Source organism: Chelon labrosus, assembly GCF_963514085.1.
Source record: "Chelon labrosus genome assembly, chromosome: 10".
NCBI classification, from domain to species: Eukaryota; Metazoa; Chordata; class Actinopteri; order Mugiliformes; family Mugilidae; genus Chelon; species Chelon labrosus.
The window spans coordinates 20,627,304-20,646,691 of NC_140360.1; the positions used below are offsets into that span (position 1 = coordinate 20,627,304).

Sequence of the window (19,388 nt, forward strand, 5' to 3'; positions counted from 1 at the left end):
TACATAATAACCAAAAAATAAAATAATTAATTATACACTTTTTAATAATAAAGGACTAAACAAGACTGTATATACATCTATGTAGTCTGTGTGTACTTTTCCTCATAATAAGTATTTCCACACTGTCATATTACTATTTGTAGGATTTCGTGCATGTGATTTCTTAGTTTATGATTAGACACTTGAATAAATAATGCATTAAATGTTTTTGTGTACTAGTTTGTATGTTGCACTCAGACTGTCGACAGTAGATCCATTAATAGCCTCGGTGATCCTGGCTACGCCTGCCCCCTGCTAGTTCCTGAGCTGAGCTGACTGGATGGGGACACTTGGCTGAAACTAGCTTGTCAAAACACTCCGACGTGAAAGTGGCAGCGATGAGCCGACAAGGTAAAAAACCGCCTCGCATTGTCTATACGGTATATTTTGAGTAATTTCTGCTCGTTTGTGTTTAGTTGTAGTCAGCTAACGTATTTATGGCGAGTTTATGCTTCGGTTAACCTTAGCTAACGTTAGCATCGAGTTCAACAGGTAACGTTAGCCGTTAGCCGGCTAGCTAGGTAGCCATGGAGACAGATTGGAGTTCAGCACCGAGGACAGCTCCGATGATTTTATTCTGTTAAAAGACATAAAAGACATAAAACTCATAATCTATCTTTATTTTTGTATCTAATCACACTGTGATTTAATGTGTGTATGGTTTAGTATATGTCTTTACAGTATATGATTAAGTTTTGTGTATTTTGATGGCCTATTTTATTTGGATTATCCGTCTTCTGTTCATGCTACACTCTTATCTCTATACAAATAAGCATTTAATAAGTGTATATATATGTAGATATATATTATATTATTTATATATATACACATTTTTTCCTGTTTACCTACTTGCTTCTATCTAATGTTTTCCCTATCACTTTTTGATAGTTTTAGTTTTTTATGTTATAATAATGCTTTCTTTTATTGTAATAATGTATTATTAAGTATTTCTAATTGTTTTTCCCTGTGCTTCTTTCTCAGGTTATAGCAGTGCTTCTCCGTCCGTGAGCTTCTCCACAACAATAACAGAAAATGGATACTCATCCACAGATCTGACAGATGAGGACATCGACAGTCTGCGTTTTGAACTTGCACGGGTGATGTAGCTCTTTTTTTCTGTTAAGCCTTAACATGGAATAACAGCAGGCAGTCAAAATGTTAGCATAACATCAGCTGCTCTGTGTTGCTAATTTAATTGTTTTGGGGGTTTCTTCTTCTTCTTTTGTGTTGCATAGACAGAGGATGAAATTCAGACCTTGAGGCAGGTGCTTTTAACCAAAGAAAAGTATGCAGCAGATATCAGGCGTCAACTGGGACTGAGTCCTCTCAGCAACATCAAACAGAACCTGTCCAAAAGTTGGCAGGAAGTCCAGACCTCATCACCGTAAGTGCACTTTGATCCGATCAAAAACTCTGCATAGTTTTACCTGGCTCCCAGCTACAATATTGGCACGTTGGACACACATTGTCTTAGTGTGACATGGTTACATAACAGCTAAAACACACTAATGACTGTCTTAGCTGCCCTCTTAAATCAGCATAATAATCTCTCAACCTGAGCATGTTTTGTCTTTTCAGATATCTCACAGCCTCTGCCACTCTGGAGGACATCAGCCACTCCAGCGTGTGAGTGTTTCTTATCATGCTTGAGTTGTACTTAGAAAGAATCTGGCGAAACATTTCATGGCGTAGGGGTTTCCCTAAGGTTTTTCCTGTGCTCACATGTTAAAGAGGGATCTCTTCTAAGAAACAAGTGATGGGATTTTCCAGGTCAAATAGGATTGGTGCCCTGTTAATAGCCTTACAGCCTGACTTAGCACAAAGGGCAGTAGTATTAACAGGCAACACCAAGACTAAGCTGCAGCGTTTCAAACAGAGTGAACAAGAGATTTTTTTCTGCAGATGGATTGTAGCCTGTGACGTACATGAGCATGGTGTTAACTACGTCAGAATTCATACCCTTGTGCACACCTGTTATGTAACAAACAGCAGTGTTGTTACCTTCCCACCCTGACTTCTTATTTCTGTGTGCAGATATGTGAGGACACGGGATGGTCTCTCACATGCAGGTCAAATGACGTCCACTGCGCTGTCCACTGTGGGTGTGGCCATCACCAGGAGACTGGCAGAAATGAGGTACACCCACTGTTGGCTGCTTTAATTTCTCGTAATCTTGAAAAGAAAAACTAAATTTAATCATTTCCCACCTTGATTTGTTTGAAACCTAGCTTGGTAATGAGTCAAAGCATACCAAAATTGATTCACCTTCACCATGGTAAGAAAAAACAACAGATTCTGCTTGTGTAGAGAGAAAGAAGAATAAGAGTTAACATTGCATGAGCTACCATCAGTGTGTTAGAAAAGCTGTCTTTGGCTAATTAGCCAGGCAGATGGACAGACAAGAGGCCAACAGAGAGTCACAACAAGTAGACAGTATGTCAGAAGAATGATTTGAAATGCAAACTGTGGTTACAGGTTAGAAAACATGATCAGGAAATGTCCACACCTCAAACATGTAGTTATTACTGGAAAATAATGTCAGATAATTATGGTTTTGCCAATGTATCAATATTATTGATACACTGTATCAATCAGACATGTATCAAAATCTGTTGTTGTTTGTATGTGATCAGTCACTACCCAAGTATTGTTCCAATGCAAAGTATGCATCTGACCAAATACAGTCCAAATGCCTGGATGTGTCCTTGCCCTGCCCGTTTTATTGAAGGTGCATCGGGAGGTAACCTGTGTGGACTTGGGACATCCATGTGTCCCAGAACCCAGAATGCATTGCAAGAGGTGTATCAAGTAGACTTCTGTTCCAGTGACAGAATGATATGTTCACTAATATCTGAATCTGTGCATGAGACAAACATGTCAGACAAAACTCCTCCTCTTCCTCCTCCTCCATCCTCTTCTTCATCCTCCTCCTCCTCCTCCTCCTCCTCCTCTTCCAGTCCACTAGAGACTGTACTTCGGAGTCAGACTTGTAGTCCAACTACCAAATGCGCAAGTCGGAAGTTTGCATTTTTGGTATTGTGACACGCCCATGGTTGGGGAGGACCCTAAATGATAGTTGGATTCTAAATAGAATCCAACTATCATACATTTTATTATTTACACCTGTGCTCCCACTAACAAATGTTTATGTCAGTGCTTTCTTCACTTGTGCGCTTGTTGCTAAAAGTAATGTGAGACTGTTTTGTAGTGAGGTATTTTTTATGGTATTTCTATATAACAATAATTCCCACCGGTTTAACCCTTTATGGGGCACTCAGTCAAATACTTGGAAATTCAAAATTTAAACCCTAGAGTGTTATTTCAGGACATAAGAAGACTTTTTTTTTTTACTTTTGTGAAATTTTTAATTTTCATGCAGAAAGTCAGTTAATGAAGTTATCTTATATGGTTCCTTTGCTTTAAGTGGTAAACAAATGTAAACATGTATTTAGACCATTAGAACGTTAGTGCTGATTCAGGCACTTGTCAACATCGGACACTTCTTCATTGTACATTATAAAGCAGTTATGCTCAGTGTTCATGCAGAGGTGCACCTTACAGACCACGTTTGACTCTGATTTAACCTGAGAATCACTGACTGGCTGGGTGAAAACCACATGCTTCTCAACCTCACTTAGAGGCACAAGGACTCAATTTAAAATGTTAGGAGATACTCCAACCTAAGTTTGTTTGTTTGTTTACTGACAGATTTGTCCACTTTAGGCTTGAAAAGTGTCTCAGAAGTTTGCGTTTCCATCATCACTGAGTCTAGTGAAGAAATGGATCCATTAGAAGTAGTCCTCTACTAACACCCACACAAACACAAGTTAATTTTGAAGATTCACCCTCCAAAGCCTCTTGTGTGTTTGTTTAGCCTGTAAACAGCCCTAATCCAATTACACTGGTGCATCTGGACATCAGCAGCAGTTGATAAGTCTGTTGTTATCATGCCTGTGGAAACAGAGGGTGGTGTGACGTATTCTGTGTTTCTGTCTGTCTTCCTGCTGCCAACCAACAGAGCTCTGCCTCTTCCGAGCCCACCACGGTAAGATCTGTGAGCACTGGGACTAAACTGAGCTCCATGAACTGTCTCAGATGTCTTGACAAGATAATCATACAGTTCATGATATACCTTCTACTGAAATAGTTATTAGCTATTAATTAGTTGATAATTTTGTTAGTTGATGAATTTTTGTTTTGTTTTACTGCAGTTTCCTTTTTACATCTTTTTAGATCAAATATCTTTAACTGTTTTTATGTATCTGCACATACTTTATGTACTGTAAAGATACTCTAGTCCTTCATTTCACTTTTAATCCTCCGGTAAAGCATAACCATGTCCATGTTGATTTTTATGTCTTACGTCAAAGATAAATAATTAAAAGATCGTGCCATGTTTTAAGAAAATGTAATCGTTTAAAGCTGCACAAAGGGCTTCATAATGATCATATATATGACATTACAATCGCTTGTTTCTGCCAGAAACATGTGTACCATTACAATACAAGCGTCGATAATGAAAGCATAGTTGTTGCCCTCACTCTAAATTTGCTAAATATTAATTTTGTTTGTAAGTCTTACTTGTCCGTTTTAATGCTCTTTTCTTTCCATCTTGTACCTAGCACCCTGAGCCACACCATAAGTGTGCCGACTATGAGGTATGACACAATAGATTGTCTCTTTAATTTCTATATTTCCTGCTGTATTTGTGTTTTAATTGGGCTCAATATCTCTCCCTAGACACTCCTCTACCTTCAAGTCTTTGGAGGAAATCGTCGGGAATGTGAAGGTGAGTTTTTCAAAGACACCAGTTACATAGTAAATGCAGTCCACTCACTGTTTGAGTATTGATCACTTGTTTCCTGTCTGAATCTCACAGGACAAGGTGACTGGTGGTCTAACAACTAATGGAGACACCTCTGGGTTTGAAAGAAAATCACGTCACAGCACATGAAATGAACCTGTCTAACATCCCAAAATGAATTATTTTCATACCTTTGGAAGTTATGAAAAAACATTTTGTTTCTTTGTCAGTGTGAATTTGTTATTTCTGACTGTTAACTAAAACATAATGACTAATAGAATGTATCAAGTTTGTGATGTTACCAGTATACAATTTCAACATGTATTCCTCATTATGATGAATGAGTTTAATTTGTTTATTTTGCAGTCAAGTTATATTCATAAATCAGCTGTATTACTTAAAGTATTTTTGTAATTTAACATTTTTCAATTAAAATCAATAGAATATTTTAGTCCTTTCTCACTGGTATTCATGGTATATTTTTCTTTACTTTAACTTCCCTTAATTTCTGAAAAACAAATGTTTCTAAAAGGGTGTGCTACTGTCAGAGGTGGGCCTTATATGAGACTTTGGGTGGCGCCAGAGTTCACTTTTGATAGTTTTGTTTCGGATATGGACTGTAGTAGGAACAACTGCACTTAATGCAATGTTATTGAAATCAAAAGCTGAAATCCAAAGAAAATGGCCTGACTCATTGGAGGTCAGGGAGAAACGGTTAAGTTTAATACAGATCATTTTAAGACCATCTGATATATCGAGAATTAGAATAAAAGCCTGAATAAGTATAGTGAGGAAGAAAAGGTAGTTCCCTGACCGGGAATCGAACCCGGGCCGCGGCGGTGAGAGCGCCGAATCCTAACCACTAGACCACCAGGGAGCCATGCAAAAACTGTCCTTTCCATTGTATTTATAGGCGCATTTATATACCACTGTGATAGTTTTAGCACGTTTTGTATTGTAGTTAGCGATTGTTAACCAATGCTGTTAACCAACTACGTTTTCTATCCCGATCACAAACGTTATTCATATGTTAGACTGTACATACAGCCTATCATTCACATTCAAAAGAGTTGGGTAAACGGCTGGAAATCTTTTATCGTGCTCATTTTTCCATCCAAACAGTAAGCAAAGTTAGTTTTTGAACATTAAGTGTTTGAAAAAGACTTTAGACAGACTGTATGTTTAAAAGTCACCTCCAGTAAATGCATTCAGCCTTTCCCTTTGATTGTGCGTCATTGTCGGCCATAAATCTGCCCATCTGGCATGGTGGTGTCAGCAGGTGACAGAAGCCCGCCGCTGTTTGCCATCAGCGGGTTAATTAAAGCCTCTCCGAGCCGGTGTCACGACCTCAACAACAGCACGTTCTCGACCTCGAGCGGTCACAGTCCCCGCCCCGTGCCACAGCAGCACGTGCCAGTTCAATCTCCTATAAAAAGCAGCCCACGACTCTACTCGAGACGGAGACAGCAGCGAAGCGACCGAGAGCGGTCCATACCGAGACTTCATCCACAAATGGGCCATTGTACCAACTAGCACCTCTTCTTCTTCCAGCCATCCGCACCTTACAACCGCATCAGGTGCCAACAACATCGCCCTACTTTTACAGGTAAGTCAAAACATTAAATTATTTATTAAACGCAACTTGAATATGGAATACATAATACATAATACAACAGTCCAGTTTATCACTCTTAAGGCTAGAAATCGTGCCCTTTTTCATGTTTTCCCATCAGTGTCTCATTCACATATTGTGTTGCGTAAGTGAAACATAGTAGCCTATGTGAAACACTTATGCAACTTCAGTTTTTTATTTTATTTTTTTTATACACCAGAGCAACCACACAACTTGAAGAATTGTCATTTGATCACTGTAGATATAAGTGTTTGTGCAGACATGTACCCGTCTGATCCTTGAAATCCCCAAAGCCATCTGCTGCTCACATGGAGTTAAGCTCTACAGCCTTCAACTGGTTCTCCAGGCTGTTAGACACTCGATGCTTAAGTTTAAGCCACTCTGCTACATATTTTCACTTTTTGATCCTTTTATATTTGTTAAATGTAAGTCAGTCTTGCTTTAAAATGTTTCATTCACATTGTGTTTTTGGCTTTAAAATGCGTGTTTAGAGGCCTTTGTAATTTCCTGGCTAGACACAGTAGCCTGGATGTCTACCAATAATGCACACGTGACCTCTATGACAATCTTGCGGTATCTCCAGGCCGGGCACAGTGCAGTCTGACTTCAGGTCGACATGACATGTGGACATACTGTCACATACAATCTGGTTATATGAGTCTTGGGAAACCAGACTCTTGGAAGCAGCTGCTTCTGCTTTTTCACTCTGCAGCAAGAGCCTGCGGTGTGGCCGAAGCACAGAGAGCATGAATGAATGAATGAATTATAGAAGGCTCCTGTTTGGCACGTTTTTTCTGTGAATGCAGTCAATATGTCCTAACAGTACGGAGATATAAATCTTGGGTGCTGAACAAGAAACACAACATTCAAGAAATAGGCAATAAAATAGAATACCTTCAATAAAATAATAGAGATTGAGTCCTGTCTTTCATTTACTTTCCAGCCTAATGGTGCCTGTGTTTTCCCCTAGGTTACCATTTTCCATCTTTGAGCGGTTTTCCAGTTAAGGTCGGAGAAAATGGCAGCAATTCCATCAAGTGGCTCCCTCATCGCCACCCATGACTACTACAGAAGTGAGTCAGATGTGGCCTATGTGTTATATGTATTTATATTATACTTATTTCAGTGTAAGGATTTATTTATTTTTTTTACTAAAAATAATATTTGAATGTCTTTCCTTCAGGGCGCATCGGGTCCACATCAAGTAACAGCTCTTGTGGCAGCGCCGAGTACACAGGAGAGGTCATTCCACACCATCCAGGTATGAAAAATGATTTTATTTTGAAAATGTCAAAAACTGCCATCTTTATGCAACAATACAAGTGAAGTTAATTAAATGCTGTTTCTTACAGGACTTCCAAGGCAAGACTCTGGCCACTGGTGGACTTCATTTTTCTTTGCAAAACAGAACCAGCCCGGCCTGCAGAACGGATCTGAAAATCAAAAGTGAGTGTGTTAATAAGCAAACCTAACCATACTGGAGGTAATGATGAGCAGGTACCTTTGATTGTTTCTGTTGTTGGGGGCTAAACTGAGACTTCTTATGTGTTGCAGGAACAGAACCTACACTGTGGCCAACGGTCAGGTGACCTGCATCGCCAGGGAAATGGTTTTGAACAGACAACTCAGTGAAACTAGTGAGAATGGAAAGTTTGAAGCAACGAGCCCTCCACCAACTTCCTCCTAGGGGTCTTCCCTGCCACCACCACACCAAGGACCTCCCCCTCACCCTCAGCTTGCCTTCCATCACATAGTCCAGCAGTGGAGATGGAGATGATGGTCTTGTTGATGGTGTTTTTTCACTTGTAGTCAATGGAGTGTGCTCTTTCTTTATGCCTGTATATTATATTTTTATTATGACCAAAAGTTTAAAAAAAAAAAAACTCAAGTTTGTAAAAAGTTGTTTTTATCCGTTTCATGTTATGACTTGATACTGTTAGTAATAATAATAAAATGCTTATAGACTGCACCTATGTGTCACTTTTTTATTAAGCTTAGCAGACCGTTATTTGGTCGGAAAACAAACAATTCTGTGTTTTTGCTAAACCTCAAAGTCACCGCTGTCTATGTGAAGGACACAGTGAAGCAGCTGTTTCAAAACAATGTGAGGAAACACATGCAACCCACTTACAAAACAGATCTAATCAGTTTAACTTGCTATGATTAGAGGCGATTAATCCAGGTGTTAATACAGCTTACGTGACGCCTCCTCTAAACCTGAATGTGGGTCAACATCTTCTGGAGAAGTGAACAGAAGTTAAGACATTTGGGATGATTAGAGTTAAAACGCATGTGTTGCACACTTTTTTTTTTTTTTGGGTTCAATAATAACATAAATTCACTGCAAGCAGATCAATAGTCAGTTGTAAGCTAAGACTTGCTGTAGTTTGTCACCACAATAAAAACTCCTGCTAAGTGCTTACACTTGAGTTGGAGACATGGTTTAAATGCCACAATCCATTTTTGTGAAAGATTTAGTCTGTTAATGTTACAAATGATGCATGGACAGAGCTTTTAATACTGAGATGCTTTTAAAGTTCAAATACAACATGACTTTTCTGATTTGAAATATATATAACGATATACTATGTGTCAGGTGAATGATGTTCAGTCAAATGAAATGCATTGATTCATTCATTCATCTTCTGTAACCGCTTGTCCTGTGAAGGGTCGGGGGGGTGCTGGAGCCTATCCCAGCTGTCATCAGGCGTGAGGCAGGGTACACTTTGGACAGGTCGCCAGTCTATCGCAGGGTTACAAATTAAATGCACAGATTCATAATATGTCTGTGAAGGTTCTCAGTCATCCAGGTCACGGTATATCCAAAAAAAAAAGCATTTAAAAAAGGCAACTGGACCGTAGAGTTTTATGAGAAGATGTTTCACCACTCATCCGAGGAGCTTCTTCAGTTCTAGGGGACTAGTGGAAAGTCGGAGGTTTAAGCAGGAAACTTCTACTGAAACTTGCTTGTTTGTGTAAACAACCAGAAACCGGTGCAGTTAATTTCCATTAACAGTTAGATACTTACCTGTCATTGAGGTGTGTGTGTGTGTGGGGGGGGTGCTGTTTGTCCCTGTCCTCTTACCCTATGAATGATGCTCTAACGACGCCTTGTCTGTCAGAGGTTCCAGCCTCTGAAACTGTAAAACTGTATTGTAAATTGCTGGCAGATTAAATCAAACAATAAAAACAATAATGCAGGACGGTAATGGATGACGTGTGTGGTACACACACACACACAACGAAACAAAGAAACAAACAATATATATTAATATATGAATAAGTATAATATTAAAGATTAAATTAAGGAAATGGGGAATGAGGACCACTGGGGGCCCCAGAGTGGTGTAACAATGGTGTATCACAAAAACATTGAATATGGTCCAATCACTTACAAGTGCTTGTTGAGTGATTTGAGGTTCTCTGCAATGTATTGGCAAATCTCTGATAAGAAAAAAAAGAATCATCTTAATGTACCAAGTATCATTGTAGCAGATCCATCGTAAGAGGTGCAGCTTTCACATAAAACATTAAAACATTGCTGTGATTACATGCAGTGCTAGCACCTGTTAGAGGATCAATAAATGCACTGGTTCTCTGAACTGAGTTTTCCATGAAAAGTTACCCTAGAAACATTTTGCAATGTGGACGCTGACAACTAAAAATAGACAGAACAAAGTCTGAGTACTGTCCTGTCGTGTTGTAAGGTAATCTATCTGTTCAAACAAGAAAGTCAGACGGTCTCCGGTGCTGCCTGGAGAACACTGATAGACTGTGATAAACATTTTTTCATCAAAGGAACCAAAGATGTGATTCATTTAGTCAGACCTTGGCATGAGTGGCATGACTTGTCCAATATGCCCTCCAAAGCTCCTCTATTCCTGGCAATGTATCAGAGAGGCTCTTGGGTCTAAAAATGTCCTGCGATCCAGGCCATGTAAAAACACACCCTTGTCACATCGCTGTCTCCCATCATGCAGGTCTTAGTTTACTACTGCAGAAGGTTCTCTGGGTTTCTCTGTATAAAGTTCACTGAAAAGAGAGAAGGACAAATTCCCAGAATATTTATAGCAAAACAACACAGAGAGAATGACCATAAAAACACTAAATATAAGAAAAGAAAAAAAATGAAAACAGAAGTGAAGGTTGGTCCTATGATCCTGCACAACCCTGAATTAAGGCTCAGTGTTGATCACGTCACCATATTTTTAAAGTAACATTAAGAAAGCATTTCTTTAAAATGACTTAAAGTTGAGGATGTAACCATTCACAAGAATGGATTTCCAACAGCAGCTGCACAAAAGTGGCTGGCAGTGAGACACAATGTTTTCAGTTCTTTTTGTGTGAAAAATATGTGAACACCTTTGAGGAGAGACTGCGTCAATGTGCGGCATTATCCCAATTTGTATAATTCATTACAGTCAGTGGATTCATTGCATCGCTGACTTCATAGCAATTTGACCAATAGAAATCAACCTTTTTTTCATGAATAAAAATCTACAAGGAAGATTTCTAGGACCACTTTTATCAGCAGTGTCGTGTGTATGCTGACGAATCAACAATATACATGTACATGCCAAAAAGAGACAGCGTTAGCCGTTTCAGCAAATGTCCAAAAACATCAGACCTTTTTTATTTTTGGCATACTTAACAACCAACCTATTGTCACCTTGCTGGAAAAGCTCTTCTGAAGGTCACTTCTGAAAAGGTACTGACTTTAGCACAAGCTTGGATCTTCACTCAAACACGACCATAACATTTATTGCTATATACAGCCAAATCATGTCATTCTTTATGTATCGATCATAGACCAACATTGTATTTTTGTGATTAAATTTGTTGTTTTGGCCAAAATCTATTATTTCCGCATGAGAAAGTTATTTGATTGTGGATTAGGTAAGCAAAACTTGCAACTACTGTCTATGTAAGACATACTACAAAAACTTTATGTATTATATTTTGGTCAACAGTAGTTAAAAGCAGAGACGAAACGTTGAGTGTTTGTGATTCTGCTTCAGCTTATTCCCATTGCGTAATAAAACTTTATTTGTGGGTCTTTTTTTTAACCCTGATCTGCTGTTATTGCCAAAAGTCAATGAAAAACGCTGGCATGGCCACACATGCTGCTCATGAACATCAGTTGGCTCAGGCAGAAACGGGCAATCAGGGGTAAAGGTATTTGGCTCATGAGTCAGTGCCGCCTGAAAGTCCCCCCTTGGACTCCCAACAACGGAACAAGTTGATATGGCATGGATTACAGGAAACATACTGCCTGTACACAGAATTAGCAAGCACTTTGCCTCATTGTACATCTTTTTATATTTGTCTTGTCAGGTAGCAGGGTTCGTGCTGTTTGCAGGGTCTCAAGTGTCATCCGGTTTTAGATCTATATTTGATCAGCAGCATGAGCTGGGAACGTGAACGGCTGGGCTTGAGTTCACGTGTCACTGAGGGACTTTCAGTGTGAACACAGAATGGTGCGCAAAGTCCATGCATGTACACTGTTGTTTATGTGTTCCCTGCGCGGTCCAAGTTTGTGCATTTTAAAAATACATAGGGAAATAGCTTGCAAAATAATGTAACTTGAAAGTCACAAATTAAGTTGAGTGCAGAGAGTTTAGTTGTGTCTTTTTCCTCTGCAGAATAATATAAACTTCTATAGAAGACCAATTAACATTAGATACTATATTATCTTTTATACATGTGGTGAAAATATTAATTCTACAAACTGGGACATACAGCTTCTCTGGCCTCTTTCCACCACTGAACAGCAGTGGAATAATGTAACTAGTCATATTCATTTCGATGCTGAACTTAAATAAATAAATATAAATAATATAAATTCGTCAGCAGCTGCAGGCATTACTTACTTAAAACAGCTGCATCTCAACCATCTACATGATTAATGCAACAGTAATAACACCCTATTAAAATATAGAACCTATCACCTTTCCCATGTTAATGGGAACTTTAACTTTTTATACTTTAATACATTTTGCAGGTACGACTTCTGTACTGAGGTTACTCTTATATTTACATTATAATATCACTAATTAATTCAATAACTTGAATACCTATGTCAATGCTTCTTCTAACAGGATATTTACAATATGTTTGGATTAGACTTACTAAGATTAACGTACTAACTAGTTGCATCCAACTAGAAAATGCTTAATTTAACAGCATGGTGGCTACTTTTACAAAGTAAAACAAAACCCTACACATAAATTGTTGTTGTACAGTATAGAGGTCATCGCTGTTTTGTTTTCATTCTGTGAGACTATATCGACTTTGGTCTGATGGAACACAGCGTCCATTTTCTCACGATACACGAGTGTTTATGAAACCAGCTGTGAAACTTGCCAGACCTACTTAAGCTGAGCCAAACTATCTGATTACTTCACTACTCTGCTCCCAGCTTGGAATGATAAACTGTGGAAAACAGGGCCTCGTGACAATAGAGTGGACTGGACCAATGAGAACAAATGACTAATATGTGAAGACAACTATAGGCATATTAGTGTCAGGGTTTGTTTTAAGCTAATCAGTATTAATGTATATTAAAAAGAATAAAAAAAACAACAACAACACGCTGAACTAAGGAAAAATAAGAGTACTACTAGGACTACAAATCTGCATTTGATCACCCATCTTTATCTGAAGGGGATGCCATAAAGATTTCTGGTTTAGAGTGATACGCTTCCACTAACATCAGCTTCTTTTACTCGTACTTATATTGGATAAATAGTAGAATTCCTTTAACTGTTCATCTAATTCAAACATCCGCCCATAATCTTCTAACCTGCAATATCAGATCCAGTCTAGCATCAAACTTAGCCAACGCTAGCATGCTAAGTTACGCTAAAGGTTAAGGGACATTGTTACAGCTGCCATTTTGTCTGGTCAGTGACCAAACTAATCAAAATGCCATCTTTTAGAAAATAGGTTTAATTTTTAGCTATTAATTTATATAACATAGTGATATTATAGCTTGTCTATTATCATCCATTAAACTGGCTGTTAAAAGGTAATTCTAATGGTGTTTGGGTAGCGTACTGTTTATGTGAGTAAAGCAGGATTGTGTGAAAAGTTTGTCAGCAAGCAAATTTTGTTTAGTAATAGGTACTATTTTTACAACTATTATCATAATGTGAAATTGCCATTTGTTATCGGCCTGTTTAAAGCTAACATGTTGCTGATGTCTAAGTAAGTACTCATATTGTACTCATGTTTAATCAAACAAAAGGTTAGTGCAGGATTGCATAAAAAGTTTGTCAGAGAGCAAATTTAGTTTGATGTTTATGTTTTCCAGACTGTGAGTCAGATTTTCATCACCCCCTTTGCCTCAAATGATGATGACCAATAAACTTCCCGTTTCTGGTTTAATGTGCAACTTCTCCACCAACATTAACGGGACTTCCCTGAATTTTGCCTCATTCGCGCTGATGTGACGTGGGTATGATTAACAGTAGCAGTCCCTTAGTAGATTATCTAGCGCCACCTTCAGGTCAAAATTATTAGGGTAACGATGCAGCAAAATAAACGACGTTCCCATTCAGATCCAGTCCAGCATCAAATTTAGTAAATGTTGGCATGCTAACAAGCCACACTAAGGGTTAGGTGACTTTATTACAGCCGCCATTTTGGTTGATCTGTGACCAAACTCATCGACAGGCATCTTTTACTAGTCCTCATAAACCATAGTTACAGCTGTTAACTTAACATAAACATACGGTGGTATTTTAGCTTTCTAGTAGCCTACGAATCATTAAACTAAATGTGTTTGCTAATGTGTTGCTAGCAATGGTGTTAGAATTATTCAGGTCCTTTATTTACGTGGACTAAGGTTAAAATACTTTGTTTTAAAATGTTCTGCATTCAAACTTACTTTAGTAAAAGTGTGCCTCAGCAAAATAAAAGTATATATATATATACATATATATATATATTTTATATAAATAAATGTATTACCTATTTTTGCAGCCAAATGACTTCTGTTCCATTACGTCAGACTGGCACTTTATTGATAGATTTAGTGATTAAAGGGATGCAGTGGAGTTGAATAATAAGTTTAAAGAGATAAAGTTATTTATTAACTTTTGCTAACTGTTTTATTTTTCACACATGACTGTATGTGAACACAACTGCATCTTTTAACCATCAAATGTTGTATAATGGGTACTGTTTAAACAAGTGTTAGCAGTGGGTTTAGTTTTTCTGTTATCAGTCATTAAACTTCTTGTTTCACGCTAATGTGTTGGAATAAGTGCTCAGATCATTTACTTAAGTAAAGGTATAATCAGGATCCTATAAAAAGTTTGTTTGAAAGCAAATTTAGTTTGACTTTCATATGCATGTTCACTGTATTAATTAATCAGGTTTAATGTTTATCTTTGACTGGTGATGAAGTACGTACATATTTACTATACAATAATACTTAGTAATACTAACACTAATCCATTTTCCTTCTCCTTTTCTTTAAACCTTATTGGAAGTGTCTTTAACCTCCTACAGAGCTGTGCAAGTACACAAATAATAGTCAATGAGATTTTTGTAATGTATGCAGTTATTACTAGCCAATAAATTAACAGTATACTGTTTGTGTAAATGTGGGTTTTCTGCAGGTTGCATTTCTATTTCTGAGTTCTCCTAAGCGCAATTTCCTTGGTTTCTTTAACTCTGCTGCCCTCTTGTGCACATTACAATGAACACGTACGTTTTGACCTTATACAGTCAATAGTTTTCAGTCACCTGTTCGTTTCCCCTTTATATCTGAGACTTGTTTGCAGAAATCAAAGAAAAAAAAAATTGAAACCACAAACCAAATGTCAGTTTGATAGCTCATCGCACTATTTTATTCAATTACTGACATCTCAGGAGAAGAGGAGAGCCTTGCAACTCTGCTGTTGGTAAACCACTGGTGTTTTTTTTTTTTTTTACTTTTTTTTTCTCATAGCGTTGATGCAACACTGAAAAAGCGCTATTTCCAAACAAACACAGGTCCCTCATTAGTGATATGTAAGAGGCAGAGAGAATCTCACCTGGACAGTTTTGCATGAAACATACAAATGAAACAGGTTTCAACCTTGTCTTTTGTCTTTTTGTAGTTTCACATATATAATAATAAATATCCATACCTATAAACACTCCAAAAAATCAAAATATTAAGTCACAGGTACTGGAAAAAGCTCCACTTTTAAATCACAATGATCAATGTACAAAACAATAGACATCTCATATAAATGTTAATGGTTTTTGTTAGAGACTAAAATCTCATTTCAGAAGAAATCAGTGGATAAAAACTAAAGTTGGAGATTCAGTATTTCCTGAGGTTTATGGGTTCCCCTTAAAAGGCCAGGAGAGGGGAATGGCTTTTATGTTACCGAGGAGATATTACAACAGGTCAAAGTGTACCTTTCAGGGCACCAGTCGGGTTAAGGACAAGGAGTTTTCCCTGACAACACGGGCCGGGACATTAAACGTTTATGAGCACTTAATGTAGTATAATAAATGTACCATTCTCCATTTAGGCCACAATAGTATTTTAAAACAGTTGATTAAAGTCTTAATCCTTAATAATGAATCTTTGCTGGTCCACTTTGAGAAGTTGTGACGCTCCCTTTTACTTAAGATTACCTTTTAAAAATGCTGGAAGCCACCACAACGCCGAGCCCACCACAGCCAGTTGTCACGGCACCCTCTGACCGAGTGACCAAGTCGTCAAAGAGGTCACGTCTGCACTTTGATGCAATGAAGCAACAAAAGGAGAAAAAAAAAATCTGGGCAAATGTACACAGATTAGGGGGAATAGGTGAGTAAAGAAAAACAATTGCCTGAATAAAACGCAAAAACAAAGTATTCTGAAAAACTGTACATGTAAACATCACACTTTCACTGAGTCCAAAACCAGAGGGGAGAAATACAAAGCTTCACACAGGTTTACAGTACAACCCCCTGCACAGAGCTACAGTCTCTTATCAGTGCAGGAGAGGCAACAATTGAAATAATATAAATAACAATAGAAGTAATACAGACCATCACCAAATGATAAGTTAAAACAGGCAAGGGCTAAAACCACTTTGATTTTTTTAACAGTGCTGCACCCACAGAAAAAAAGAAAGGTTTAAAACATCTTTTATCACTCTTTGTACAGCTATACAGTACATTTATCTGACCACTTTAGCAATCCACAAGCTACCAGGGCATTTTTAATTAACACCAATAAATTACATTGTCCAGTCAATACAAAGAGAAAGTCCATTGGGAATCATTAGGAAAAACAAAACAAAACAAGAACAACAACATGACAACGAGTGGTTGTCGCCGATCACAGTAACTCCAGCACACAGCTAAAATGTTGCTCAGCGCTGACTTAAAGACAGAATACCGATCTGCAAGCAAATGTTCGGTTGTGAAAATCGGACAAGATTCAACACGGCGTCACTGAGTTTCAACGAGATGGTTACAGGATCTGCTATGGCTACAGTAACAAACGAGCAGGTTGAAGGAGACGAGGAAGACATGTGTGAGGACTCGGGTCCCACAAACATCTGTGGTGACGTCTGCCTGAGCCCAGAGGGGCATTTCATAAAGGGAGACAAGTTGGTACTGTTTCATAAAGGAGGTTTCAACAAGTCTTTTAGCTCTGATTTTGGTCTCTACCAGGTCCTCAGGGAAATATCTGGTGCTTAAGCTGCTAAAGGCTCCTCTGTGCTTACGTCTGTCTGCTGTTCTGCACTGGACAGGTGGCGTTTTAAAAGATTTACAATGAAATCAGCCGCCTGTATGAGAGCAGTGAGAGTAAACCTAGACTGTTAAGTTTTGGCTGAAGCTGAGAGGAGCTGCAGATTCAGGCAGTGGTTTTCTGCAGCCTTTCACGTTAAAAACGTAAATTTGATTTGGCCTCTCAATATCACAATATGAAGAAATGCACAGAAACAGAGTCCTCTAAAAAGAAATGCCACTTAAAGTTGTGTTTAACTTTGTTCGAGGCTGTGATTTTAGCTTGCAATATTTTAATCTCTCTTTTTATTTTTGTCCATTTATTGTGTGTCCATTTATTCTCTATGCACTGATTAAAATCAATATTTAATGTCTCAGACTTCATTTCGGTCTGCTCGCATCAACTCCAAACCTACTTTATGAAACAAATTCACGTGGGTATATTTTGTTAGATTAACTGAAGAGAGACTGAGCCTCCGTTATGAAACACCCCTCAGATGGACCATTCACACTGATGAGTTCAAACTGAGCTCCCATAAATACGCCGTATTTTTTTTTTCTCTATAGATGAAAACTGCCTCTGTTTGTGAGCTGTGTCAAATTGTCCTTTGTTGTCACCAGTTCTCTGTTTGAACTGAAGCTGATAAACCAAATGAGGTAAAGACACACTCGAGTCATTGTGTTACCTTAATCCTGAGCTATAAAGTGCTTCCAAACTTGCAATAGATCATTTAAATGTAAATGTAATGCAGCCCGAATTGTGACATGGTAATGAAATGTAGAATGGTCGTTTAGGACAGTGCGCGTCCAACTCTGACGAGAAACTGACGTATAATGCTGAAGTAGACGGATTAATTAATGACACATTTGATGAGATTTGTGATAAATACAGAAATATATCTCTCTAAACTTTGACAGATCAATAAGGTGCGAGCCGCTCCGGGCTGCTTGAAGAGTCATTGTTTGGAATGTTTCAGCCGACTGAATTAAATCTTCACAGATTGATGTTGTACAAACTGGGTCACTCCACTTATACACAAACACGCTGTCAATAACAACACGTACATCAACAAAACACACACACACACACACACACACACACACACACTCACTTACACAATTGTTTTTTGTGCCGAGTGACTCACCATAGAAAATTTGTGAGACTGTGCTCTAGATCTGCTTTGACTACTTTTGCATGTCCTCAGACCAAACATACACACACGCGCGCGCGCTCACACACACACACACACACACACCATAGCAGAAAGCTGGGAGAGTAAACTGTGATGCAATTACATCTTTTTCAAAGATTGTCTCTTGCTTCTTTTCAAACAGTGTGTATTCAGACATGGTGTTGAAAGGGGAGATGGGATACAGGGTTTGAAACCGCTGAGGTCAGATGGTGAAGATGCGGACGGACAGTTTCTTTTGTCTCACGCTGCGTCCAGCACGCTGCATTCACTTGACTTTGTAAGTGGCGGACGCATGTGATCTATGTGTGTCCTTTTAACTCAAGAACACTCATTGAACGCTTCCTTCACAAAAACAACCACTTAAAAGTAAAAATTAAATAAATTTAAAAAAAAAAGACGTGCAACATTAAGTCTCACTTTTCTGCCAGGTCCCATTTCCTTTTTGTCACTGATCCCAAACATGAAAAGTGCCTCAGCTGTGAGGTTAGCGGTAAAGATCAGTATTCACAACAAACGACAACATTGAAATTGGCTACAATGCTGCATGGGATATCACTTCTTCTTCTTCTTTTTTTTCTTTTTTTTTTTACAACTTACAGCAGGAGAGGGATGTGATGAATTGCCACCCTCTTAAAACGCCTAAAATGCTTCAGAAAATCTTTTCAGTAAGCACACCATTACTGATTATCTTCAATATTGCACCTTTTTCCACTTTTCCAGTAGCACTAAGAGTCTAAACAATATATTAATCTCCTTTTATTCCCTGATTCCCCCAATTTGCATACCCAAGCTTCTTAAAAGCCACCATCTCTTTGAGTAATGAAAAAACATCCGACAGAGAAATATTCACAGTAAAGTAACTGAAATAAAGTTGGGTAATGAGTCTCTTAGTAACCACAAGTGTCTGGTAACAACTCCAAATGAGCAGAATCGAGGTATCATTTTGACCACACAATTATGGATCTGTTTTTTTTTTTTTTTTCCTGGTCAAATTTCA

The 19,388-nt window shown here is 38.2% G+C and overlaps 2 protein-coding genes across 2 annotated transcripts; both read left to right on the forward strand.

Moving 5' to 3' along the window:
• Positions 1-377: 377 nt before the first annotated feature.
• Positions 378-5,217, forward strand: LOC311493816 (tumor protein D54-like; the record flags this gene model as incomplete). The annotated part of the gene is made up of 9 exons (XM_084552600.1): positions 378-390; positions 1,021-1,136; positions 1,275-1,423; positions 1,618-1,665; positions 2,074-2,175; positions 4,058-4,084; positions 4,662-4,697; positions 4,780-4,828; positions 4,919-5,217. The coding sequence occupies 9 exons, from the start codon at positions 378-380 to the stop codon at positions 4,991-4,993; spliced, it is 615 nt and encodes a 204-aa protein (XP_084408726.1). The 3' UTR covers positions 4,994-5,217.
• Positions 5,218-6,290: 1,073 nt separating this feature from the next.
• On the forward strand, positions 6,291-8,438 carry ppdpfa (pancreatic progenitor cell differentiation and proliferation factor a). Its single transcript, XM_084553505.1, has 5 exons — positions 6,291-6,449; positions 7,447-7,549; positions 7,660-7,737; positions 7,829-7,922; positions 8,031-8,438. The coding sequence occupies exons 2-5, from the start codon at positions 7,495-7,497 to the stop codon at positions 8,161-8,163; spliced, it is 360 nt and encodes a 119-aa protein (XP_084409631.1). The 5' UTR covers positions 6,291-6,449; positions 7,447-7,494; the 3' UTR covers positions 8,164-8,438.
• The last annotated feature ends 10,950 nt before the right edge of the window (positions 8,439-19,388 follow it).

What these genes read in the sequence shown, in the direction of transcription:
- ppdpfa (XM_084553505.1), top strand. Translation starts at nt 7,495, where the DNA reads ATGGCAGCAATTCCATCAAGTGGCTCCCTCATCGCCACCCATGACTAC. An exon ending in CACCCATGACTACTACAGAA is followed by an intron (nt 7,550 to 7,659) that starts GTGAGTCAGATG and finishes TCTTTCCTTCAG; the next exon opens with GGCGCATCGGGTCCACATCA. An exon ending in AACGGATCTGAAAATCAAAA is followed by an intron (nt 7,923 to 8,030) that starts GTGAGTGTGTTA and finishes TATGTGTTGCAG; the next exon opens with GAACAGAACCTACACTGTGG.